Raw genomic sequence first — 27,538 nt, 5'->3', positions numbered from 1 at the left:
GTTCTCTTCAACAAGTGTGACTGGTTTTCTCAGAATACCTGCATTTTGATATTTCAAATTAAGATATGGTGTATACTCAAATATATTCCAGCTTATCATGTATTTTTTATTTTTTATTTGAATTTAGATTCTTTCAGTTTTTGGAACATCAGCAATGGGAATATCCAGTATGTTCAGTCTCGTTATAAAAAGAGGGAGCCTACTGCAGATTTTTTTATGGTATATGTTAGTGACGGTGTACAGAGATCTATGGCCATGCCTTTCTACATGATCATTAAACCCACGAATGACGAGATACCCTATCTACATGTCAGAAATATCACGGTAAATAACATATTTACATTTATTGCTACATTTTTAACACAGACTTTAAATTTGCTAGGAGATCTGATCAGTTATAATCTTTTTTTTTATTGTATCATTGTATAAAATTCTTTTTTTGATTTTCTTTTTTTTTTAATCAAAAAAAGTATAGATCAATAATATAACATTTTCAGCAATACCATTGCATCTAGATATGAGAATGGAGTAGAAAGTGAGAGGTTAGGGATATAAAGGGTTATTTACTAAACTGAGAATTGTCAGGAATTCAAAGTGAATTTTAAATTTAGGGCCAAGGTAACCAAACTGGGTGCATAGCGGACTAGGACAATTTTTACAGTTTGGCTACTTTGGCCTTAAATTTGAAATTCACTTTGAATTCTCATGTTAGTAAATAATCCTGCTAGCTATCATTAATCTACTACTACTCTAGAGCGCGAAAGCTAATGTCATATTGCTAATACAAACATAGGACACGAGGTCACGCATTTAGACTGGAAGAAAGGAGATTTACTCTAAGGCAAAGAAAAGGTTTTATTACAGTAAGAACTATAAGGACTTGATGGACGCAAGTCTCTTTTCAGCTATGTAACTATGTAACTATGTAACTGCAGAACGTGGTACTAGCACTGGATGAATCTGGAAAAAATAAGGACTTGATGGACGCAAGTCTCTTTTCAGCTATGTAACTATGTAACTATGTAACTGCAGAACGTGGTACTAGCACTGGATGAATCTGGAAAAAAAAATGGCGGTTATGACCACAGCTTATAAGCCCACTAAAAAGAATAAATTGAATATTTTCCCAAGTAAAATAAATTGTAAGGGAACGAGGAGAGAGAGTATGTTGTTTTTATGTTTCATGCTGATATTTGCCTTTACCTGCAGTTTCATCTCTTAAAATGGCCTGTAACGTCTGCTACTTTTTAAGGACAGTTTCAGGATACAGTTTCATGCGATTGTGAACATTCCCTCAAAGCAGAAAGCAAAAAAAAATGAAAAATATTGTTTCATCTTAGTGTAGAGGTGATTGGGGATTGCTGAGTGTGCGGATATCACAAACACAGATCTTCTCATCTCTCCCCACCTCAGATGTCTAGTGTGGATCTTGCTGTGAGCACCTGCTGGTTGGGGATGGGATTATTTGTTCATTTCATACATGCCTGAGGACAGCTGCTAATGATTACCACTCTCTTTTTTTTATTTTTCTTCTTTCCATGGGACGGATCTTTCAAGGATTAGAACCCTCTGTTTGATAGATTAGCGAACATCTCTTAATCAAAAGAACCCCCGATCTCAGGAATACAAAAACAGTGCTAGACACTCAAAAACAATTCTAGCAATGTCTGGTGAAAAAATGTAGAAGCCAAGTAGTGCTGACAGTTTAAATTAATAAATGATTAGTACCATATGGATGTAATATGTTTCTTGCACCTATTAGAATATTATAAAGGATACATTAAATAAGATTATGATTAACCGTTTTGTTTGCTGTACTACCCAATATCAAGTTAACTAATTCTAATGAGTAAATGTCATATGGGAAAAAAAAGGTTTTTAGATATTCTTTGATTCTATCATTTTTTTCAAGGAAATAACTACAAAGTGTACTGTAATAAATATATTTCTATGTATCTTAGATAAGTATAAATTAAACTGTTGTAAGACCAATCATTGGTCATTGTTCCTTTTGGATCACGACCCATGCTTTGATTAAAAAACAGTGTTTTAAAGAATGATCCATTGTTAAAGGTGTCTGCAGAAATTCAGGAATTAGTCTGAATTATGATGCTGTCCTGTGATTATTTGCATGATGAGTTTGGAATCCTGGGAGAATTTGTAGAAATGTGATTTTTTGAAATGTATGTGCTCTATATATCTATATATTTTTAAAACCTCTAAAACAGGTGTTATTCTCTCACATCAGGATATAAATAAAGGAAAAATGTGATGTCTCTGTCAGCACACTATAAGCTGTATAAGTATCTACAGGAACCTGTAGTTATATATCTATTTGTTTTTAACAATTGCCAATTATTATTTATTGACAGTACATGTCGCAGGAAAACTCGCTGCAATAAGGGACTTCATTTATAGTGATTTTAAATTACTTTTGAATTTCCTGTAAACTCATTCGTAACGCACAGGTTAAAAAACAAAAATCTAAAATTCAGAAATCAGAATTGTCTGCCAGATCGTAAGATGGATTAAGTGTGGAGAATAAAGTGAAATGAAGGGAAGGATTTTCATTGGCAGATTTAGGATGGGCTTGCGTTTGATCATCACTGCTCTCCCGTGAATTGTGCAGACCACAAAGTGTAAACACACCGCTTTAAAATAGAACATGCCTTGCTGCAGACATCCCTGGCACAGGATAAATGCATGTTAAATCTGAGCTTCCATATGTGGTTTTTAGCTGGTGTAAATCCCAGAATCGATTGCAAATGAAAAAAACTATGAAGACGCCAGTGCCACACACGCAGCTGCTAAATTTAGTATATCAAATGTTTATAAAGAAACGGAGAATGAAATGCATTTATAAATGAGAGGAACGGGAAATTCATCTTTTCATGGCCTGTGTTTTTCTTTCCATGAGTAAGACTGGTCAGTTGAGGAGAATGATTGTTTTGGTTTATCAAGGTTAGTCGTCAAGATATATTGGATATAAAATTTAAAAATGTTACGAAGTTTCCACTGGTGAATGTTTTATTCTTGCAATAGATTAAAGTAGACCTAAGCCATGGTTTACGGTACACTAGGCAAAATATATCTTAAAATAATATATTTAAGCATAGCTTGCTAAAAGTACAAAAAAGGGTTGCTTTTGAAAACCCAGATATTAAACCCATTCACTGAAATGGGCAAAAGGGGCATTTAGCATATTTCATAATTCAATAATCCAAACTTTCCATATTTTTTATCTGACCTGTAAAATCTTCATAATCCTCTATCTCAATAAAGGCATTAAAGATTCCTCTATATCCCTAACGCTAACATCAAGATTAACATTTGTTGTAGTTGGAATGTCCATGTCAAGGAGAAACTCCCTACAGCGTGACTTAGTAGACTCTGTAGAGTGTCTGCATGGCCTCTTTCCCCCAATTCTTTTTTTATGACTGATTTTTGTTGAGAGCTTTCAGCAATACTTTATCCCAAACCTGAAATTTTGAAGAATGTTTTCTTTTTATTTCCTGTTAGATAATTGAAGGAAGCATTTGTGAGATAGGTCCTGGCACATTAAACGCAGAAGACTTGGACATCCCACCGGACACATTAAACTTTACAATTATTACACCGCCTGCTAACGGTCTCTTATTAAACGGCACATATGGCAAAAATATCAGCCTTTACAAACAGCTGAGTTCTACGGTTCTTCATGGGGAACTACAGATCCACAGTTTTACCTTAAGTGAACTGAATCAAGGTTTGTCTGATGATCTAAGTCCTTTTCTTGTTTCTATTTCTGTTTACATATGCTTGCACGGCATCTGTCTGATATCTTATTTTTGCATGCCATCATAAATCTACCTGTTAACACAGTTTCCCCATAACCCACTTTTGTAATATTAGGGTAAATTATCTGTGCTTTCTGGATGATTTATAATTTCAAGTCGTGTGCTATCCAGATCGAAATTTTACTTTCTACCTTCTTTTGTTTAATAAATGGACTGTGAATGTCCTCTGCTGGACACCACGAGTTACTGCATACACCTGAATTTTCTTTGGATCAAAAATATTTTTTCTAAAATTTAACCCACCATTTAACTACCTATTTCTCCCATTGGTACAGGATGTACACCTCGTAAAGGCAAATGGTGCTCTAGAGTTTGTTTTAATGTAAATAGAAAGAATAATTTATTGTTTATTAATAACACTTTGCATACCAGACAGAGTCAGACTGGCAGAGTGCACCGCGATCTCTACACTATCAAAACCAGTTTTTTAGGTTCAATGTGCATCTCCCAAGGTTCAATAACCTACAAGCCCTTGGACCAGCTGTGCCCAAAAAGTAGATCTCCAAATGTTGTAGAACTACAGCTTCCATGATGCTTTGTCATTCTGAAGCATTCATGGGAGTTGTAGTTCCACAACATCTGGTGATCTACCTTTTGAGCACCTTTTGCGAGAGACTGCATGATCTGTACACTAAAACCACTTTATTAAACTAACACAGCGTTAGGAATACACATTTGTTTTCCTAACACTACAGCCCTGATGGCCCATGTCATTTAGCCAAAATAAATTAAAATAGAACAAATTACTCCTCTTTTTTCCAGCTGCCGCGACCTCCTCCTCGTGTTGTGTCTTCTTGGAGGCGTGCCAATCCAATGCTCCCATATATTTTGACGGTCACGATGCGCCAACGATTCTGCCTTAGAGAATCACTGAGTACAATGGCTCTCTATAACCTATATAGCATGCATGCATGACATCATGGTATGTTATGCTATGAGAGTCAAAAAGTAAGATTCCTGGCTCTCATACCCAGAGGGTTTGGAGGCGTTGCCTGAAGCCATGCTTATAAACCCTATAATTAGTGAACTGAAGGGTTTTGGGGAGTAGGAGAAGGGGGCAGGACTGTATGCACTATAATAACTTCAATAAGATTAAGTAAAGTGTCCCTTTAAGCTAAAGTTGTTTTGGTGCCTGTAGTGTACCTTTAATTATTGAATAAACAATTGTAAACAAGATTAAACAAGATTGGATATATTTATTGTGTGGTCACTTTATTCTCTTAATTGCTATTGCCCACCAGACATATATGGATAGTAAATGGCAACGTATTGCAGATCAAAGACACTTAGAAAATGTTATCTCTGTGCTCAGTGTGGGTTAATCTCACTGAGCAAGTTTATATCAATGAAAAGCAAAGCTTGCAAAATCTTCTAGCTCTTAAACTGAATGTGGTTCTGTGAATACATACTTTCACATTAAATGGCACAGTTCCATTCGGGGAACGATTTTAATATGTTATGCAGTTACAACGTTAGTCTACATTATTTGACAATTAGCGAGTCTAGAACTGGGGTTCCCAAACCAGTACTTAAGTACCCCTAGCAGTCCCGGATTAAAGGATTACCCTATTATAGATATGTGGGATTCAATTCATTCTTAATGTACATTCGTACGAATTTCATGCCATTCGGAAATTTGGATGCTTGCGAATGTCCGAATTGCCAAAGTTCCGCAGTGATGACGTTCGGCAGTTCCGAAGTGCCGAAACGAATGCCATCTGTCCGTATTGCAGAAGCAGATGAATTTATTTAATTACCCAAATTTCCGAACCGAAACAATTTTTTTTCCCATGCACATCCTTACCCTACTGAGTATAAAGTGTTTTTTTTTTCTTTCTAAAAACACCTTAGACACAACTGGGTAATCCCTAAATTCTGGACTGGGTTAGGAACCATTGGTCTAGGAGGAAGATGGGACAAAATCCTGTTCTAAAGATCCAATTCTTTCTTTTGTGCAGGGTTAAACAGTATTTGCAAGTAGAGTGTTTTGTGTTGTTGCAGCAACCCAATGCTGATGGGGGGGAAAAAAAGCATCATAAAACAATAATTATGTCTACATAACAATATGGAAATGACAGCTAACTGTGGCACTGCAGATTAATTGTAACTATATTTCTCGTGGTGTTCGGCCACTAATCCTAATGCGGATTGATGATGCATGAGTTATAAACCGAGAAACCAAAAGCATTTTAAAAGTCGGAATAATAACTGTGTTTTCTTTCCTTTAGGACTGCGACTTGTGTACATGCATGATGACACAGATACTGTACAGGATAGCTTCACCGTACAGCTGACAGATGGCAAACACACAGTTCAAGACACTCTATATGTCCACGTAATGTCTGTCAATGATGAAGTTCCACGTCTTATCAGGTTAAGTATCTGACAAGTCTGTGTTCTAGATTGTTCTAATAAGTAGAAACATAGAAGACTCTAGCCAAGTACATTTTTTTTCAAGTTTAAAAGTCAAATTTGTTGTCTGTATCATTAAATCTCTTGCATTCCAGGTGAGGGCATATTAAAACACTTCTACTTATAACAGTTTAATAATGTTGTTTGGAAGATAGAAATTGTAGGTCACGCCAAAAACACTGGAAAGATATAATAAAACCAAAAATAGGAACACAAATAAAAAAATGGTGAAAATAACACCGCAAAGTGCTAAAGCTAGTAGAAACACAATATGTACTTACATATATCAATAGAAATAAAATAGAGATAAGTCCTGATAAAAAATGGGCAAATAGAGGGCCAGGTCCACTTGTAGGAACTTGAGTGTAGTGGTGATCTATACAGGTAGAGCTGAAGAGTGGTCATTTTCTCTTGTTCCAGATGGAGATATGCAGATAAAAAGGAAAAAAATCCAATAGTGCAGACTGCAACTTAAGCTTGCGTAGAAATAAAAAATTCAAAGCAGGAAGGCATTGGACTCACCTATTTGGGAGCTTGGACTAGCTCAGGTATAATTCGTCGATCCCCCACTGGTAGGATGTAGGTGTTATTGAGTAGAAGAGGTCCTCAGTGGAAAGGAGAAACACAAATATAGTGCTCACTGTATAAATATTACAGCAGAAAGTAATAGAAACATAGAATACTCACATTTAAGTGAGCAGAATATGCTGCTCCCTTTTATGGCATAGGTGGTATAATCCCCACCTGGGATTCTTGAACGAGAGAGTAATTGGTGTAATGGATGACCAGGTTCTTATCTCTATTTTATTTCTATTGATATATGTAAGTACATACTGTGTTTCTACTAGCTTTAGCACTTTGCGGTGTTATTTTCACCATTTTTTTTATTTGTGTTCCTATTTTTGGTTTTATTATATCTTCCTAGTGTTTTTGGCACGACCTACAATTTCTATCTTCCAGATTTATCCCTTTCCTTGTGACGATTTATGAGGGAACGTCATAATTCTAGGTTGCAGCCTCCTTATAATTGATATCTTTTTTTTCTATTGAACACTAAGCGCTGAACCCACTACTTTGTATAATAATGTTGTTTGTCTAGCATTATAGCAGATAGAGGAAGGAAGGTCTAATTTTAACATGTCCAAAATTTGAGTGACCCACTTGTTTAATAGAATATTCCATGCTCTAACCAAGTCTTAATGAAAAGACAGTTTTGACTGCTAAGTCCTTAAGGGGTTAAATCTACTGCGGAGTAGGAGACATATCTTACGGTTCCGTAAAAAATAATTTACCCCTAACTGTTTTCTTTTGTTTTTGATTATTTGTCTGCATAAACGGATACTGTCGGTACTATAACCATTTCATCTCACTGAATTGGTTATAGAGCCTGGAGTCCCCTGGCACCTCCATTCAGTGTTAATCCATTATTGAGCTTGCCAAAGCTCCACCCCCACTGAAGGTATGGCTAAAGCAGAGATTAAACACTTCCTTGTAACCATACTGATTCATACCTGCAATAGGCACTGCAATAGGCTGAAAGCGGTCACCTGACACTCTCAGCCAATCGTAACCACCCATTGCTGCAGTGTTCAGGTTAATGCTTCCTCATTACCCTAAACAGCTCAGAATGGCTGGATTGCTGTAGACTCTTGTTTAGGACTAAAACATTAAAAATTGAAGAATGGCGCCAGGGGACTCTAGGTACTTTAAACACTTCAATGAGATGAAGCAGCTACCATGTCTACCGTGTCCCTTTAATGGGTTCAGATTTTCATACAAAATCTAACGTAAGAGAAAGAAAACACAGGTGAACACAAAATTCAATGTTTGAAATGAACCCACTAATGAAGTTACAACATTGAGCAAAACCTTTAAATTCATCTAATACTCGTGTTAAACATTTTTTCGTGTTATGTTCCATTTTCTTTTTCGTCTCTATTAAAGATTTAGCAAATAAAATCACAATCCACTCTTGTTCAGTTTAGGCATCACAAGGGCTCGTATTGCCTATAAGGAAATGAGAGAGAAATAGAAACTAGAGAGATGTGCACTGAAAAATAATTAGTTTCATTTTGATTTGTTCATTTTCTAATTTCGTTTTGTCTAAAATTTGGAAAATGCTAATTTGGAGTAGACAAATTTCATCTAAAAAATTTTCATTTTAAAAATTCTTAACAGGGAATAAAAGAAGGTAGCAGGGTCTTTGGGTACCCCCCACCCTCAGGGTGCCCCTCCCGCCGGCTGAAGGGGGAGGAAGGGGTTCAATTCTTACCTTTCTCCAGCGCCGGGCTCCCTCGGCGCTGGGGAACTCTCCTCCCTCTTCGGACATCATCCGCCGAATGCGCATGCGCTGCAAGAGCCGCGCACTCATTCAATCAGTCCATAGGAAAGCATTCTCAATGCTTTCCTATGGAAGTCAGCATCTTCTCACTGTGATTTTCACAGTGAGAAGTGCGGAAGAGCCTCTAGCGGCTGTCAATGAGACAGCCACTAGAGGCTGGATTAACCCATAGGTAAACATAGCAGTTTCTCTGAAACTGCTATGTTTACAGCTGCAGGGTTAACCCTAGATGGACCTAGCACCCAGACCACTTCATTGAGCTGAAGTGGTCTGGGTGCCTATAGTGGTCCTTTAAGCAGCAAAGTTTGCAGTAACTCATCCAGGCAGACACAATAACACCCAGAATAACATTTAATGAAATTCATGGCAAGGCCCAAACCACTGGTAATTAAAAGCAATATAAGCAGTCCTTTTACATTTACAAAAAACAAACATTGATGACCTCAAGACTTTTGGGATAATGTTCTCTGGACAGACAAGTCAAACCTGGAACATATTGGAAGACACAAATCATTATGTCTGGTGTAAAGTAAGCACAGCATTCGGCAATAATAACGGCAAACATAGTGATGTTAGTGAGATGATGCGAGTATACTTTGCACAGTGCTAGTTTGGGCTCCGCATCCACTCCTACTCTGCAGACGTCGGCTGGTAGGGGAGACCCAATGCACATGGACAGCCACTAGAGGTGGAGTTAACCTTCAAAGGTAAGTATTGCAGTTTATAAAAAAAACTGTAATAATTACCACTGCAAGGTTAAGGTACCTGGGACACTGAGCTGAAGTGTTCTGGGTGCCTAAAGTGTCGCTTTAAACAAGCAGTTTATGCTCGAAAACCCTGTAATGTCAGTGAATTACAGGAATTCTGCCGGCACAACAGGAAAGACTGATTGCCAGTTGTAGGTAGTGTTTTGTTGCATGTGTGGTTCCAGCAGTTATTAACGATAGAGAGAGAGAGACAGTTACTCTTTCATACAGGGCCATTTTCCATACTGGGTGTAAGATTTACTTTTTCTTTAAATAAAAAAAATGATTAAATGAAAATTGATTTAGTATTTACTAAGATTTCCTTTGTCTTGTATTAAATGTTGTATGGGGATCTGAAACCATTTAGTATGTTATATGCGGAAATAAAAAAAATCTGGAATGTGAATTTGCCTTCTCATATCACTGTATACTGTTTGTATTGGTAGAAAAACTGTGGTCCCAGAACCCTTGAAGGAGATGTCTATTGGCTTCCTTTCTTTCCAAATTGGTAAAGGGCAGTGCTGTCAATCTTGCTAATTTGCCTGGTTGGGGATATTGGAAAATATCAGGTCATAAAAGCAGTTATGCAAGTATCGTAATTAATCTATTTTGATATATGTTCCTCTTATTGTTAGTGATTTTAATTTTGTATTTATTCTTGGTCTTGAAGTCTATCATTAACCTAGAATAATAAATAAAATATTGGTGTATGTTTTTAAATGCACGCATTTGTAAGGAGAGAGAAGGAATTAGGAGCAGGTTGGCCTGTGTCTCAAGGGGGCAATTGCCCTCCAAGCTGGTGAGATGTTAATGATTTGGACTCCACGGGAGGCCACTTGTCTACTAAAGGCCAGTTACATTAAAGACTGCAGCTGCTGTAGAATCTCTTGGGAAAAGCTGTCAATCAGCATTCTATCTCATGAACCCTGGCACAACTTAAAAAACAAACAAAAAAAAAAACAGTATCATGATTGATAGCTTTCCAAAAGATGTTCTGCAGAAGTAGCAGAACCTCACAAATGGTCAGCCTTAGCTCAAGAAATAATCTTCATGTATTTGACTTGCTGCAATACCCATGGTGGCAGATTTAATCCGATTAAGTGGTTCTATAATAAATTCACTATACACCGCATTAATCTCAATTACATTCTCTGTCTGATTAGAAATGGCGGCTTGGAATTGGAAGTAGCTGAAAATAAAGTTATATCAAGTGTGGTTTTGGAAGCCGAAGATAAAGATTCCTCAAGAAATTCTATTTATTATATCATCAACAATATACCAACATTTGGAGAGCTCAAATTAAAGGTATGCAACCTATTAAATTAACTACGTAATATATTTCCAAATGACATTTTACTAACAGCCATGTGCTCAGTGTGGAATATTGCAATGCTGTGAATTATTTACTGCTCATTATTTTAATTATTATATTGTAAATGCAGCTTTTACAAACTTCCTGAAGATGGGATTTTTTTTTATTTCAAATGGGTCTAAAACATTTCAGTTTTAGAGCAGATTATTTTCTTAATATGTTTTGAAATTCTTGTTGCAATTAATAAAATGCATAATGTCACAACCAGCATTATCACTGTTAAAGGGTTACTCCAACCCAAGCATTTCAAACTCACGGACCATGGGCCACAGCAGCGGCACCTGCGACCGTGGGCCTCTGGCATTACTTAAGGGCCGACACATCTGCACCAGCCCAGCAGTGGCATAGCTGGGGGGGCAGTCCAAGGTGGGCAATCGGGTCGCCCATACACCTAGGGCCACCCAATGGCAATGTTTCTTCAGGGCCCCGGTCTGTGCTATGGCGCTTTAGTAGCACAACTGGGACCCTCTAATTATGTCACTGCTGGGAGGAAGTGACCGGCCGGCTGTCACTTTCTCCCGGCTATCAAAGTTATCAAAGATCTTAAACCTTGTTTATTTGGCCCTAGTTAGCCTTTGAGTTTGACATCCTTGCTCTAACCCTTTGCCTCTATTAGCCTCTTTAGGCGTGCAATGCTATATTAGGCATAGCTATTAGGTCCCTCCCTTGAAACATAAAAAAAAGTATAGATTTATCTTAACTGCACACCAGCGGCATGAGCTTCGCCTCCCTCCTCCATCTGACGTCACAGGGGCCTATGTGATATTGAGATTATCAGTTGGTATGAACCATATTCAACTTGTTATGTGCATATTGGTATAGGCCAAAAAGTGCCTCTTGCATTGTGTGCGCGTGTTTCAACCATTATAATGACATGGGCCTTACCTCTTGATATACAAGATAAAACATGGTGTCGGAATAAGGAGTATCCCTGCTTCCTTTAGAACTGACATGCAAGGAGTCAGACACTAACAAAACCAAAATACATACATTGCAGCAAACCAGAAAGGGTGTGCGCCAAGGCTCTGGAAGAGTGACCTCATGAAATAACTGCAAAATAACTTGTACATCTGACTTTGATTGCCCCAAAAGGAGCACAACAGTCTTATACATTAATACATTATTCAAAACCAAATAAGTCTAGACTCGGTAAAATAATGATGGAAAGTTATATCATCTACCAGAATTCAGAATGACTGGTCATATGGAAGATGCACAGCTTTCGTTTAACCAAACATTCCAACTATATGTTGGAGCTATAGGAGCTTAGGCACAAAATGATGAACAAGAGATGGCACTATTGTTGACTGTATCAGGATCAGCTAAAATTGACATATACAACAACTTCATATTTACAGATGACAAAATGGATGATTATCAGATTGTTCTAGAAAAATGTGAACAGTACTGTGTACCTAGACGCAATGAAACCTATGAAAGGTATCTTTTCAGATGTAGAATTCCGAATGGAACAGAGGCTATTAAAGGGACACTATAGTCACCTGAACAACTTTAGCTTAATGAAGCAGTTTTGGTGTATAGAACATGCCCCTGCAGCCTCACTGTTCAATCCTCTGCCATTTAGGAGTTAAATCCCTTTGTTTATGAACCCTAGTCACACCTCCCTGCATGTGACTTGCAAGACTTCCATAAGCACTTCCTGTAAAGAGAGCCCTTTTAGGCTTTCTTTATTGCAAGTTCTGTTTAATTAAGATTTTCTTATCCCCTGCTATGTTAATAGCTTGCTAGACCCTGCAAGAGCCTCCTGTGTGTGATTAAAGTTCAATTTAGAGATTGAGATTCAATTATTTAAGGTAAATTATATCTGTTTGAAAGTGAAACCAGTTTTTTTTTTCATGCAGGCTCTGTCAATCATAGCCAGGGGAGGTGTGGCTAGGGCTGCATAAACAGAAACAAAGTGATTTAACTCCTAAATGACAGTGAATTGAGCAGTGAAATTGCAGGGGAATGATCTATACACTAAAACTGCTTTATTTAGCTAAAGTAATTTAGGTGACTATAGTGTTCCTTTAAGGAGTAGTTAGCTGATTTAAAACTGAAGAGTAAATCATGTCATTATGGAACATTGTGTAACTCATTAATAAGAGACCAGCTAGTCATAGCTCGCAGAAATATAAGGGTTAAAATACGCTGGCACAGAGAAAAATGTTTAGCACTGGAAAAGAAAGTAGAAATTTGTCAAAGTTCAGAGGCAGCTCAAGAACAAGTGCGTACACTCTGCCACAGTACATCGGCAACACCAGTAATGGTAGTTAAAGTGGGGTAAACCAAAGTGAATCCACATTATGAAAATAAAATGAAGGAAAAAAGTCTTATCATACAAACAGCAAATCCACAGTCGGTAATACACTGGCTATGCAACAAGTGTGGAAGGTGACATGGTATAAGACAATGTCCTGCTTAGGGGAAAATCTGCAGAAAATGATGTGTAAAGCTAAAAAAGTGGTCCATATACTTGACAAGTCAGAAAGTGAAGAATCAGAAGAATTCTTTATTGGAATACTTGGCTGTCCCAAAAGTGCAGAGAATGAGTAAATCATTACAGCTTTAACAAATGGTACCAATATTGCTTACAAAGTAGACACCAGTGCACAATCTAATTTGTTGCCTGAGAGCAAGTATCACCGACTGAAGAACAAGCTAGAACTTCAGAAAAGCTCAGTCAAACTAAAGTCATATAATGGGGACTTTATCCCAGTGCTTGGCAAGTGCTGTGCTCCCGGAATATGGAAATCAAAGGCATAAAATTGACATTCTGGTAGTTCCATGGAACCACCAGCTCTACTGGGTCTTCAAATGTGTGAACCATTAGGCCTAATTCAAAGGGTAAATGCCATTGATGGAACATATAATGAAGATGACCTAGAAAAAAATATTAGCAGACTATGTTGAAGTATTTGAAGGAACTGGATGTCTTCGGATGTCCAATCTCATCCAATAGTGCATGCCGTGTGAAATGTCCCTGTAGCTCTAAGGGATCATCTTAAATGGGAACTTGCCAGAATGGAGGAAGAAGATATAAAGAAAATCAAGACACATACGGAATAGGTTCATTCTATGGTGTTGGTGGGAAAGCCTGATGAAGGTCTCATAATCTGTATGGATCCCAAGTAACTGAGTAAAAGCATGTTAAGAGAACACTTTCACTTACCAACAATTCCAGAATTGCTTGGGGAGCTAAGTGAAGCAGTGGTATTAAACAAACGTGATGCATCATCTGGATTTTAGCAGATCCCACTTGGAAAGGAAAGCATGAAGGCCTTTGGCATGTGCTCAGCACCAGAAGTGTTTCATAGTACCATGCAGCACCTTCTTGAACGAATACCAGGCACAACCATATCCATTGATGACATTCTGATCTGGGGTAAAACCAATCAAGAACATGAACTTTCTTTGATGAGTACTTTTGAAAGGACAACAGACTATCGTACCAGCGAGTTTGCAAAGTCAAACACTCTTCCCAGTGTAAGTAGTCAAACTATTTTAGAACGAATTGACAAAATTAACTGGATCCCGCTAGGTGCTTTCCCCTGCCTTCCCTGTTGCTGGAAGCTCCTGCTATTATCTAATGGATCATACCTTGCATGGACCATACTTACTGGCATTGAGTGCATTTATATAGCACTTGTCACTTGAGCACTTTATCATTGAAAAACTGTGTATTCTCTAAAATGACCATGCTGAATTTTGATTCCCCTGAAGAGTCTTGGTGATAGAGACAAAATGCGTAGGGTTTAATTTCAGAACAGTTTGGTACTTTGTAACTTGTATTTTTATTTTTGGTTTGGTTTATATTTATTTTGGTTTTGTTGTTTGGCGTACCTTTTGCCCCTGATACATATTTGTCCTGAGGAAGAGGTAACATGCATTTGGCTTTTTCCACCTGTCACTGGATCTCTCAGGCATATGTTCATTGGGCCTTTTATTATTTTACATTTTGTAAGTGTATTACAATAAAGCAGTGATTTTGTAGAGTTACATTATTGTTTTTTTAATGTTTTTTATTATTTATTTTCACATGTATCCATGAGTATTCAGAAGATCTACACAGACATGAAAATCATTATATAAGATGAGCCTTTATTCTTACCTACATTTTAACATTGAAAAAAAACTATAGAAACATAGAATGTGATGGCAGATAAGAACCATTCGGCCCATCTTGTCTGCCCAATTTTCTAAATACTCTCATTAGGTCCTTGGCATTATCTTAAAGCTAGGATAGCTTTATGCCTATCACACGCATGCTTAAACTCCCTCACTGCGTTAACCTCTCTCACTTTAGCTGGAAGGCTATTCCATGCATCCACTACCCTCTCAGTAAAGTAATACTTCAATATATTATTTTTAAGCCTTTGCCCCTCTAATTTAAGACTATGTCCTCTTGTTGTAGTAGTTTTTCTTCTTTTAAATATAGTCTCCTCCTTTACTGTGTTGATTCCCTTTATGTATTTAAATGTTTCTAATATATCCCCCTGTCTCGTCTTTCCTCCAAGCTATACATGTTAAGTTCCTTTAACTTTTCCTTGTGAGTTTTATCCTGTAATCCATGAACTGGTTTAGAAGCTCTTCTCTGAACTTTCTCCAAAGTATCAATATTCTTCTGGAGATACGGTCTCCAGTACTGCGTACAATACTCCAAGTGAGGTCTCACCAGTGTTCTGTACAATGGCATGAGCGCTTCCCTCTTTCTTCTACTGCTAATACCTCTCCCTATCCAACCAAGCATTCTGCTAGCATTTCCTGCTGTTCTATTACATTGTCTACCTACCTTTAAGTCATCTGAAATATTACCCCTAAATCCCTTTCCTCAGATGTTGAGGTTAGTACTGTATCAAATATCCTATACTATCTTGGGTTTTTACGTCCAAGATGCATTATCTTGCACTTATCCACATTAAATGTCAGCTGCCACAGCTTTGACCATTTTTCTAGTTCACCTAAATCATTTGCCACTTGGCTTATCCCTCCCGGAACATCAAACCTCTTACATATTTTTGTATCCTTAGCAAAAAGACATACCTTACTAACAAGACCTTCTGCAATATCTCTGATAAAAAGTACCCCACTGGTCCAGTACCCCACTGTTAACTAGACCTTGCTTCAAATATACTCCATTGACTACAACCCTCTGTTGCCTGTCACTCAGCCACTGCCTTACCCATTCAACAATATTGGAATCCAAACTTAATGATTGCAGTTTATTGATAAGTAGAGATGTCCCGAACAGTTCGCTGGCGAATTGTTCCCGGTGAACATCGCTTGTTCGCGTTCGCCACGGCGGGCGAACATATGCGATGTTCGGTCCGCCCCCTATTCCATATCATTGAGTAAACTTTGGCAACCCCCCACCCGCCGCTCGGGGGTGGGGGCAGGGGGGGTGGTCAAAGTTTACTCAATGATATGGGGGGGGACCTACTGTCCTCCCCCCGCCCCCACCCCTGAGCGGTGAGTGGGGGCCCTAAAAAAAACAATAGGGGGGAACTTCTGTCCCCCCCGGCCCCCACCCCTGAGTGGTGGGTGGGGGCCCTAAATACTAAGAAGGGGGGGACCTAATGTCCTCCCCCTGGCCCCCACCCCTTAGCGGCGGGTGGGGGCCCTAAATACTAAAAAGGGGGGGGGGGACCTAATGTCCTCCCCCACCGGCCCCCACCCCTGAGCGGCGGGTGGGGGCCCTAAATACTAAAAAGGGGAGGACCTAATGTCCTCCCCCCCCGGCCCCCACCCCTGAGCGGCGGGTGGGGGCCCTAAATACTATAAAGGGGGGGACCTAATGTCCTCCCCCCCCCAGACCCCACCCCTGAGCGGCGGGTGGGGGCCCTAAATACTAAAAAGTGGGGGACCTAAGGTCCTCCCCCCCTGGCCCCCACCCCTGAGCGGCGGGTGGGGGCCCTAAATACTAAAAAGGGGGGGACCTAATGTCCTCCCCCCCTGGCCCCCACCCCTGAGCGGCGGGTGGGGGCCCTAAATACTAAAAAGGGGGGGACCTAAGGTCCTCCCCTGGCCCCCACCCCTGAGCGGCGGGTGGGGGCCATAAATACTAAAAAGGGGGGGACCTAAGGTCCTCCCCCCTGGCCCCCACCCCTGAGCGGCGAGTGGGGGCCCTAAATACTAAAAAGGGGGGGACCTAAGGTCCTCCCCCCTGGCCCCCACCCCTGAGTGGCGGGTGGGGGTCCTAAATACTAAAAAAGGGGGGACCTAATGTCCTCCCCCCCCAGACCCCACCCCTGAGCAGCGGGTGGGGGCCCTAAATACTAAAAAGGGGGGGACCTAAGGTCCTCCCCCCTGGCCCCCACCCCTGAGCGGCGGGTGGGGGCCCTAAGTACAAAAAAGGGGGGGACCTAATGTCCTCCCCCCCCGGCCCCCACCCCTGAGCGGCGGGTGGGGGCCCTAAATACTAAAAAGGGGGGACCTACGGTCCTCCCCTGGCCCCCACCCCTGAGCGGCGAGTGGGGGCCCTAAATACTAAAAAGGGGGGGACCTAAGGTCCTCCCCCCTGGCCCTCACCCCTGAGCGGCGGGTGGGGGCTCTAAAAAAAATGTGTGTGTCCGCAAGGTGACTAGGGGTCCCCAAACCCCTAGTCACCCCCTCCCCCCCAAAAAAAATTATCCCCCTACCTACCCCCCTCACCCTAAAAATAATGAGGGGGGGACCTTTAACTAAGTACCTGTAAAAAAAAAACTTACCATTCGATGTTTTCTTTCTTCTAAATCTTCTTTTTTCAGCCCCAAAAAAGGCCAAAAAAAAACATAATAACCGACGCAATAAAAAAAAATAAAAAAATAATCCATGTTCACCCGGCGAGGGCTCCACGCAGACTGAGCTCTGCAGGGCGGGGGAAGGCTTATAAAGCCTTGCCCCGCCCTGCAATTAGGCTCAGAGCACTCTGATTGGTGGGTTTAAGCCATCCAATCAGAGTGCTCTGACAGGTAAATGAAGAGACTGACAGGTAAGTCTCTACATTTACCTGTCACAGCACTCTGATTGGTTGGTTTGAAATCCACCAATCAGAGAGCTCTGTGTCATTTTACACAGCGTGGGAAAGTTCTTTGGAATTTTCCCACGCTGTGTAATTTGACTCATAACTCTCTGATTGGTGGATTAAGTACCAATCAGAAAAAAGAAGATTTAGGCTGAAAAAAGAAGATTTAAAAGAAAGAAAACATCGAATGGTAAGTTTTTTTTTTTTACAGGTACTTAGTTAAAGGTCCCCCCCTCATTATTTTTAGGGTGAGGGGGGTAGGTAGGGGGTTATTTTTTTTTGGGGGGGGGAGGGGGTGACTAGGGGTTTGGGGACCCCTAGTCACCTGGGGGGGACATTTTTTTAGGGCCCCCACCCGCCGCTCAGGGGTGGGGGCCGGGGGGAGGACATTAGCCCCCCCCCTTTTTAGTATTTAGGGCCCCCACCCTCCGCTCAGTAGTGGGGACCAGGGGGGGAGGACATTAGGTCCCCCCCACTTTTTAGTATTTAGGCCCCCACCCGACGGTGGGGGCCGGGGGGAGGACAGTAGGTCCTCCCCCCCATTGTAATTTATGGCCTCCACCCGCCGCCCTGGGGTGGGGGCCGGGGGGTGAGGACAGTAGGTCCCCCCCTCATTATCTTTATGGCCCCCACCCACCGCTCAAGGGTGGGGGCTGGGGGGAGGGCAGTAGGTCCCCACCCCCATTGTAATTTATGGCCCCCACCGGTCGCACAGGGGTGGGAGCCAATAGTTTTTTTTGTGTGTTTTTTTTTTACAGTGAGCAGCCACAGGCTGCTCACTGCTTACTAGACATGCCCCTACTCGCGGTATAGCGAGTAGGGGCAGAATTTACAAATACTAAGTAATCTTTACTTTTTATTAGTAAATGTGGCTGAAAGACCAATTTAGGTCTTTCAGCCTTTTAGTAGATAACTCCCTAATACCGTGGGAATTAGGGAGTTATCTACTAAGCGGCTGCAAGTTGCAGCCGCGGATCGGAGTTTGCATGCCACAGTCCAGGTTTTAGTCCCCTTGAAACAACTTGTGGGTTTTAAAATTCGCCTGCCTATTGAAGTCTATGGCGGTTCGCCCGGTTCGCGGGTTCGCGCACATTTGCCGAAATTCGCGTTCGTCGTTCGCGAACCGAAAATTTTATGTTCGTGACATCACTATTGATAAGCCTTCTATGTGTCAAAAGCCTTACTGAAATCTAGGTAAGCAATGTCTACTGCACCACCCTGGTCTATTATTTTAGTTACCCAATCAAAAAAAATCAGTAAGATTAGTTTGGCATGATCTCCCTGAAATTACTTTATTAGATATAATTGTTGTATTACACTATTTTGTCTTCTATTCAATTTTTTTGTAGATATATCTTGTGTGGATATTGTTTGATTAATTAGAGGAATCCTTTTATATCTACAAATACAGACTAAGGGTGCAAAGGGTAATTTCCTTTTCTTTTTAATAGTGTTGTCACCTTCTGGGTGAATGTGATAATTGGTTATCAGTTTTGGCAAAACTTGTAAAACGGTTTGTTTTCTGACTTCAGTTGGTTGTAGTAGTTATGGCGCTTAGAGTGTTCCTTTAAGGAGAATGTAAAAAGCAGGCATAGAAGGCTCTGATGGAGGAAACTTGCACACTAGAGGAAGCGGTGCATACAAACACAAGGGGTACTTACTTAGCAATGGATGCAGAAGATTAAAGACACTGTCATCCATGCAATCCGTTTCCAAATAAATCAATGTACATTTTAGACATTAGATGAAAAAAATGGAAACTGGTAATCCTGAAAAATTAAGTTAAAAAAAAAAAAACGTGTAGAAATTATGGGATTGTTAATATTTTACTCAATAATCACAATGCACACATTGCAAACACGTCCGTTCTTTTCCGTTACCTTGCACTATGCAATTTGTCTTTTCTCAGCCTATATTTTTTTTTAACAGCATCAAATTTTACAATCTTCTACATATTTTATAAAACAAACCTGAAGTGCTAGGTCAGGCACTGCTCCCCAGTGGCATTCACAGCCTAACGTTGCAAACAGATGTCTAAAACGTTTCTAAATGGTCAAAATAATTGCTGAAATTTCGTCATCAGCCATCAGTATATCTATACAAAATACATGATGACAGAATGTGCTTTTAGATTCTAAAGGGATAAAACACAGTATTGAAGTTGATGTCCCAAGTCTTGTTGTCTCTCCGCTAACTCCCTCCAATTTAATTTGAACTATTCCACCGGGCTCACCTAAATCAAGGGAGCCCTTTCAAAACGTTTTAAGCAAAATAAGGAAATCCATTTCAGTGGAAACCAGTAAAAGTCAATATCTTTGGGTAACACATCTGCTAATAGTATTATGTCACTCCATAATCTTAAAACGAAATAATAAGATTTTTTTTGCGCAGAGCTGTAAAATATAATGAGTTTCACATCGTTTAAAAAAAGGTGAAGAAAGCAATATTAAGAGTCGTATTTTTGGCGCCATTGAGAACAAGGAAATATACCTAATAAATACTAGGATTTCAGTATGTACGCAAAGCCATTTTTTACCACAGAGCAAAAAAAATAAAAAAATAAAAATTGTAGGATTCTATTTCATGAATCAAATATTTTCTGATGACAGACACTGTAAATTAGTATAGAAACGCTAGAAAGGCTTTTGGAGAATGGAAAATCTTCTAGGTGCCAGAAAAGACTATTTTATTGGCTTTGCGTTCATTTTGTCTGCTTTTTGCAGATGGTGTTCTTTTGTTGCCATAGTGTCCTTTCAATAATGAGGGAATGCACTCCCAAGACTTAACAGCAAGTTTTAAGGCCATATGTGAAAAATCACGTCAAAGCCACATTTCAGTTGCGGTTTTTCATTCATGTTTAAGACTAAAATGATTTGAGCCAATCTGAACGTGCTTGGAACAAAAGTAGTATGGGGTGTGATGCTTATAAGAGTACGAATTTGCAACAATTTGTATTATATATGTTAAAAAGGAACCTGCAAGATGCTGAATATACCACGCATTTATACAGGATTATTTACTAAAGTGAGGATTCAAGTCAGTTATGCTTCCAGTTTGGCTGCTTTGATCTTAAATTTCAAATTCACCTTGAATTCCCACTTTAGTGAATTTAATGTCAGTTTACAAATCTTCTATGGTGACCTTATCTGCAGAGCTCTACAAAGATTAGGGATTATACAAGGTCAGTAATGAAAATAATAGACTGAACTAACTGTTGTAGTCAGGTGAGATGCTGGTAAGAAACACTTCAAGCATCGTAATTACTAGAGCATGCAGTAGTACTGGTTATGGAGCTCGGAGTGATCTGACACCCCTCATGTAAGTAGTCAAACTGTTTAGTAACGGTTTGATTTGTTATCTGGGGCCCACTGAGCGCCACTCCCTGTATCCTCTCAGCCTTTAGAAGAGCCTAAAGCTCCTGCTTATGCATTTCCGTTAGCTCTCCGGAGCTAAACCCTGATCTTGCAGGCTTAGCTTAATCTGAGAGTAGGCCTAGAGCGAGGCTAAGTAGTGGACCCCAGGTCAGAAGTCAAACCATTACTGTAGGGTTTCACTGCTTACATTGGGCATGTACCAGGGCACTCGTGACACTATAACCACCACAGCACACTGTAAGGGTTGTGGTTCCTTTAATGTACGCTAATACCTCTGTCACGTGACAGTAAGTGGCCTGCACTCTGAATGTGGCAGTTGAAGAATACTGCTTTCACTGTCACTTAATGGTAAGCCACATGGTACTGTTACTATTGTAGTTGATGGAAGTCCTGTCTCTGTCACATGATGGCAACTAAGCAGCCACTGAAAGTATGCTACTGCCTTTGTCACACGACGGCAATGACCTGCAACTATCAATATAGCACTTAGAAGGCAACTGTCAGCATTGTTTAATAGAAAACACTTAAAGGGGCACTCTGGTCACCATAACAACTTCATCTAAGTGAGATGTTATGGTGCCAGGAGGCCTTCTGGAGCAATCTTATCCTAAGGGGTTAAACCTTTCTCTAACCTTTCCTATGAATGGGGAGCTACAGATTGGCCTGCCCTAGAGTGTCAGCTGACACCTTTAGCCAATCATCACCACCCCCTGCCCAGCGGCACTCTGCGCATCCTGTAACTCAGATTCAGAAGCTAGATCCCACCTGGGGGACCTGGGGATTCGGCGATGGAAGCAACCTTTGGGGTTAAACCATTTGAGAACAGTTCAACCCCTTATTTTAAGAGTTCACCCGAGAGCCTCTTGACACATAACAACTTCATTTAGATATGGTGACAGTAGTGCCCGTTTAATTAGAATTCATTACAGAAAAAAGAAAATAATCTAGAGTTGGACATAGGTTTAACCGTTTAACATTACTCACTTATTTCGAAAACTTGAAGCCACGCCAATTATTTACTGGTTTAGTGCTTTGGATAAAGCCTGTAATACTGTTGCCTGTTTCTCTCAATCTGCTAAATTAACATAAGAAATCATTCCTGCCTTGTGTAAAACAATAGACTGTCTGTTTCCATGCTCCAGGTGGACAGGTCTATGTGAACATAACTAACAAAATCAGCACAGTTACATTTGTGAGCAGCTGTTGCATGGTAACCCCTGTTGGTGAGCTACGGGAGACATTAAAGGCACTAATCGGAATCATCTGCATTAACTGAAACGTTTCTGCTCAAGGTTTCAAATATTAGTGAAGATAATAGCAGTCAGGCAACATAAAATCAGAATGAAACGAAGGTTCCATTTAAACAACGGGAGAATGTTAAACCCAAATAACATATTGGAGACAAAGCCAAAACGGGATTTCTAATTTCAGCCTTAATTCTTTAGAATGAGAAAAACGTGCCTTTGTTGGCGTGTGCAAAGTGTAGGCTTTGATTTTCTTAGAGATATTTTACAGATTAACCTATTTACTAAATCTTGATTCCTAATCTATGGCGATATGCAAAATTTACATGGTATCACTGTACTGATAATCTGATGTTAGCAATAAGTGGGGCTAGGTATATGATCATTCAAGACAGTTATACAATACTTCTCTGGATTTACAAGACAAAGTGAAACTCATTTGTTTCAAGACGAATGAGCTTCAACCATTACGCTCAATGCCGCACCATCACCGTCACCATCACACTGGATAGGTGAATGACATCCTTTGAAATGTAATGACTGAACTAAATAACCGACATTCTTATAGTTGGTCACTATTTTCAAGTCTCCACTCTCTAGTTGTAACATTTTTTTCCTAATCCCTCTTGATTTCCTTGTGTTATTAAGGGACTTGAACGTTTTAATCTGGTGATCTCTCTGCATTGTCTAAAAGATGTGAATGACTGGTGAGGTCCTACACATCTTATTTATTTAGTCAGTTTTGCTGGATAATCATAAGGGATATTTCGCAGGGTTATTCGCTAAAGAGTGACTTGTTAACTGGCTGTTATGTTTTAAAATGATCTATTTTTTGCTTAACATTTTGAATTCACTTTCAACTTGCAAGAATTGAACTTTGATGACTAACTGTTGTTTGTACTCCATCATACGAGGTCACACATTTAGACTGGAAGAAAGGAGATTTAGTATAAGGCAAAGGAAAGTTGTTGATTTTTTTTACAGTAAGAACAATAAGGATATGGAATTATCTGCCTGAAGAGGTGGTTTTATCAGATGTTTAAACAGCAACTGAGTGAATACTTAAAAAACATATGTTTTAGGGATGTTATTTTTAATTTGTGGGATAATAGCTTCTTCATTCAAGGAGAGACCTGACTGCCATTCTGGGGTCAACATTTTTTTCCCCCTTAGTTTGTTGCAAAATTGGAAGCGCTTCAAATTGAGTTGTTTGCCTTCTTTTGGATCAACAGAAAAAAACAGATGTGAGAAAGACTGAACTTGATCAATGCATGTCTCTTTTCAGACTATGTAACTTTGTATCTACATATGTATGGACATGTAGCATTTTTTATTTTTTTGTTTTTTTTATTGATTACACTGCTCCTATTCCATTATTCTAGGCGGCATCAGTTTGGGTGACACTTTACCCTGGAATGAATTTTACACAGGAAGATGTTGACATGAACCGTATCTGGTATTTTCATACCGTTATCCTTGGGTGCAAAGGACATGATAACTTCAGATTTTACGTAACAGACGGAGGACACAGCTCCCCTCCAGAAAGTTTCTACATTTCTGTTCTTAACCTAGAAAAAGGTAAGTTTCCATTTTATATTCCACTGTACATCTTTAGAGCTTTGATTTCATATTGATCACATCAATAATAATAAGGAACATAAGTATGTAGATATGTAACAACCATTTGAAAACTGCTTGCTTTCGTTGATACCTAAGGCTCCATTGGGTGATTTCCACCCATAAGCAATAGCGGACAAGACCAGTCTATCACAGAGGGTGGTTGTAAACAACTAATTATATGTCTGACACATCGTGAAGCTGAACACAAACTGCCATCCACTGAGTATTGATATTTCTGCATAAATGCTTTTACTGGATGTCTTCTGGAGACTGGGCCCACCATGACAATCAATCTAAGACTGCTAGATACATGAGATCTCAGTAAAAGTCACTCACAGAGATCAAATCAGTCTTGTTTTGCTCTGTCTCCATTGTCTTCATGCAATACAGAGGGGGAGATTTTGCTACATAGTGTCTCAGTGTTCTAAATCTGACACCAATTTTTATTTTTTAGTTTTAGTTTTGCCACACACAAAAAAAAATTCACTGAAAGGGAAACTGTTTGTTAAAAAAATAAATATATGTATGCCCTGGACCGGACTCCCATCAGACTCAGCCAGATGCCACTGGAGAGACTCAACACAGGAAGCTATACCTGCACATGTACTTTTATGATTCGTAGATGTAGACAGGTGCCGTCACAGTTTTAAGGTGGCCACGTAGCTAAATTCACTCTGGTCGCATTTATTGCTTCAGACAAAAAATATGCATGGATCAATCTCTCTGTCTCACTTTTTAAAAAAACATAAATAGAGCACCTCTTCCCCCTTGCCCGTGGTAAAGACTTTGTAATTAGCCTGCCTTTATTGAATTACTTATTTGTAATATGACATTATATTCTTTAAATTGGTGTATTTACCTTACTTTTGACAATTGTGAGAGCTTGAGAATGTGGATATGTGCAAACAGTAAATTTAATGTGATTTTTATTACTGGACTTTACTTATTCTTTCATTCCCTCCAAGTACATGTCTGTAATCATACTGAGCAAATCAGTTGATCTCTATTTGTATTTGGGATTAGCAGACAAGCAAATTAAGGAAATGAAAACAGCATTCAGTATGCGCATAGCTGAATAGATGATTTGCATTTTCAAGTCTATAGACGAATCTTGGTGGATCTCATCGTCACGATGACCAACAACACAAGAAGAAGCTTCCTTCGTACTGATATATTAATAGTCCATACTAACATGGCACTTAAGAACCTATCCACAATGCCATGAACTAAAATTTGGACTAAACTCGCGATATCAGAATTTTTTTTTTTTAAATCTGCAGAGATGTAGAAATAATCCCTATAATCTCTTATAGTGTAGTTTGCGCCAATAACCTATCATTATCTACGTGACTAGTACAGACATGAAATTTAAGAGCGATCGCATCTCAATTCAGACCAAAATTTCACTGAAATCATTCGTATAGAAATACCTACAAATTTAAATTCAAATATAACTACAAGACTATAGAAACGATGATAAAACATAAATATTTAATAGTGTGTTGAGCTATTTTTCCATTCCGTTAGAAAGCTTACAGAGTATTTCTCTTACAAAAAAAAAATCTTTACTGTGACACAGTAACTACTTTCCAGTCTCCAGGTTTTAGCTCTTCGTGAAAGTTTGTAGAAACATAGAAACATAGAATGTGACGGCAGATAAGAACCTGCCCAATTTTCTAAATACTTTCATTAGTCTCTGGCCTTATTGTAGTAGACGTGGAGTTGATTTGTAAATTTCAAATTAAACTTCAATTTACGTCTTATACCAAAACCAAGTCCTTTTTTTTTCCCCCTAAAATATTCACATTTTCAGTTTTTAGCACTTTTCAAAGTTCACATTTTAAAAAAAGTGAGATGAGAGAGGAACAGTGTTGCCTCTGATTACGGAGTGCAAGGATAGACACACTCTGATTATAGTGCTTGTGGATGTTCAGACTTTTAGTCTATAAACAGAAGAGCGCCAGTATCCTTGATTAAAAGTGTTAGATTTCTATAAATCTTGCCAGATGCCTGTGATTTATTGAATGTGGGTTTGCGAAATAATGTTTCTGCCAGTCAGAGATTGGCACCATGACATCAAAGACAGCTAACTCTCAGGGGTCCTTCTCTGGCAAAAACTCTCTGTTGATTTGTAATGCTACTTGTGCCCATAAGTACTAAGAACTAGGAGAGCCATCTGCAAACCGTGATTCATAAACACTTTGTCAGTCTGCCATGTATCCTGACATCATAAACAAACATGCAGCGACATTGTAATAAAGAGAGGTGGATCTGCGTCCTACCAATTAAATGCATCTAATTTATTTCTGTTACAGCTGAGACATTCGTTATTAGTAAACAGCTGCATTCGTAACACTTTTTGGCCAAAAGAGAGCCAACTGGCACTTCAGATAATCCATTAATTCCAAATAATTATCAGGGCACTTTATGCATCATGGAAAATGGCAAAAAAGAAAAGGTTACCCTAATTATAATCATAAAAAAAAAATGTTTGGGTGCTCTTTGCCAAAAAAAAAAGGGAATTAAATCCCTCTACACACAATAAGGTAACCTATTACTATTAATGCGTTTTAGAACCTCATACTAGAATGAGATCATAAATAAAACATGTTTATACATTTAATTGTACGTGGTGATTAGATATCCATTAAAGGAATAAAGTGTAACCTTTATTTCAAACACAGCAATAGAAAAATGTAATTCCTAAATATCTAGAAAGAACAAAACCCTTCATGTTAACCCTTGTAAGATTTAGCAAAGAAGTCTTTATTTTGGTTTAAGTAAAACCTTTAACTGTGTTTGGGGGGAAAAAAAGCAAGGTATATGGTTTTTAATGAAGGATTACGAATTTGTGAGTGTATGCATTAACACCTTATTTAATTCTTGTGTGACTTGCCTGGTCGGAGTTCTAAGCATCTCAGATGGCCTCTCAGCCTCGCAGGTGGTCATTTCCCACCGGTTTTAGCTCTTGGTGAAAGTTTGTAGAAACATAGAAACATAGAAAGTGACGGCAGATAAGAACCATTCGGCCCATCTAGTCTGCTCAATTTTCTAAATACTTCCATTCGTCTCTGGCCTTATTGTAGTAGACGTTCCATCAGCTCATCAAAGTGGTGAAGATATTTTGATTATTGGCACTCTTTAAAAATAAAAATAATATTAATACTGTATGGTCATTTAGTATTAATTAAAAGTTTGAAAACAGAAAACAACAACAATATTGGAAGATAAATATGACAGGAAGAAGATACAATAAAATGTAAAGGAATGCCCACATCTCTTCATAGAATTCTATTCATCCCATAAGGATAGTATTTGGAATGTAGACTTAAATTGTATTTTGGAAATCAATCTGAGCAATGGTATTGTGTTTACAATCTATATCACACCATGCACCAATAATACCATACTGGTGCTCTGGTGGTTCCTGGTTGAGATGGGCCTCTATAGCTGGAATATGGAGGAAATTATGGAGTGTCAGAGAAAACTAAAGAGGGCTGGAAGACAGACGTAGAGAACAAATTTGCAGGTTACTTTTGGGGTGTGAATTCTCAATCTTTTGGCATACATCTCTCTCTCTACAAATTAAA

General features: G+C 39.2%; 1 protein-coding gene across 1 annotated transcript in view; it reads left to right on the top strand.

Annotated features, from left to right (window-relative positions):
* LOC134569130 (FRAS1-related extracellular matrix protein 1-like) overlaps positions 1-27,538 on the top strand; it is a 151,226-nt gene that overhangs the window by 58,281 nt on the left and 65,407 nt on the right. Inside the window, exons 19-23 of the mRNA XM_063428038.1 lie at positions 128-324; positions 3,520-3,745; positions 6,065-6,209; positions 10,499-10,640; positions 23,711-23,906. Of these exons, the coding sequence (XP_063284108.1) occupies positions 128-324; positions 3,520-3,745; positions 6,065-6,209; positions 10,499-10,640; positions 23,711-23,906 (906 nt within the window). The remainder of the gene's footprint in view (positions 1-127; positions 325-3,519; positions 3,746-6,064; positions 6,210-10,498; positions 10,641-23,710; positions 23,907-27,538) is intronic.

This window comes from Pelobates fuscus, chromosome 7 (genome assembly GCF_036172605.1).
Source record: "Pelobates fuscus isolate aPelFus1 chromosome 7, aPelFus1.pri, whole genome shotgun sequence".
Lineage (NCBI taxonomy): Eukaryota > Metazoa > Chordata > Amphibia > Anura > Pelobatidae > Pelobates > Pelobates fuscus.
The sequence above is the reverse complement of the archived record's forward strand: the minus strand, read 5'-3'. Positions and strand labels throughout refer to the sequence as shown.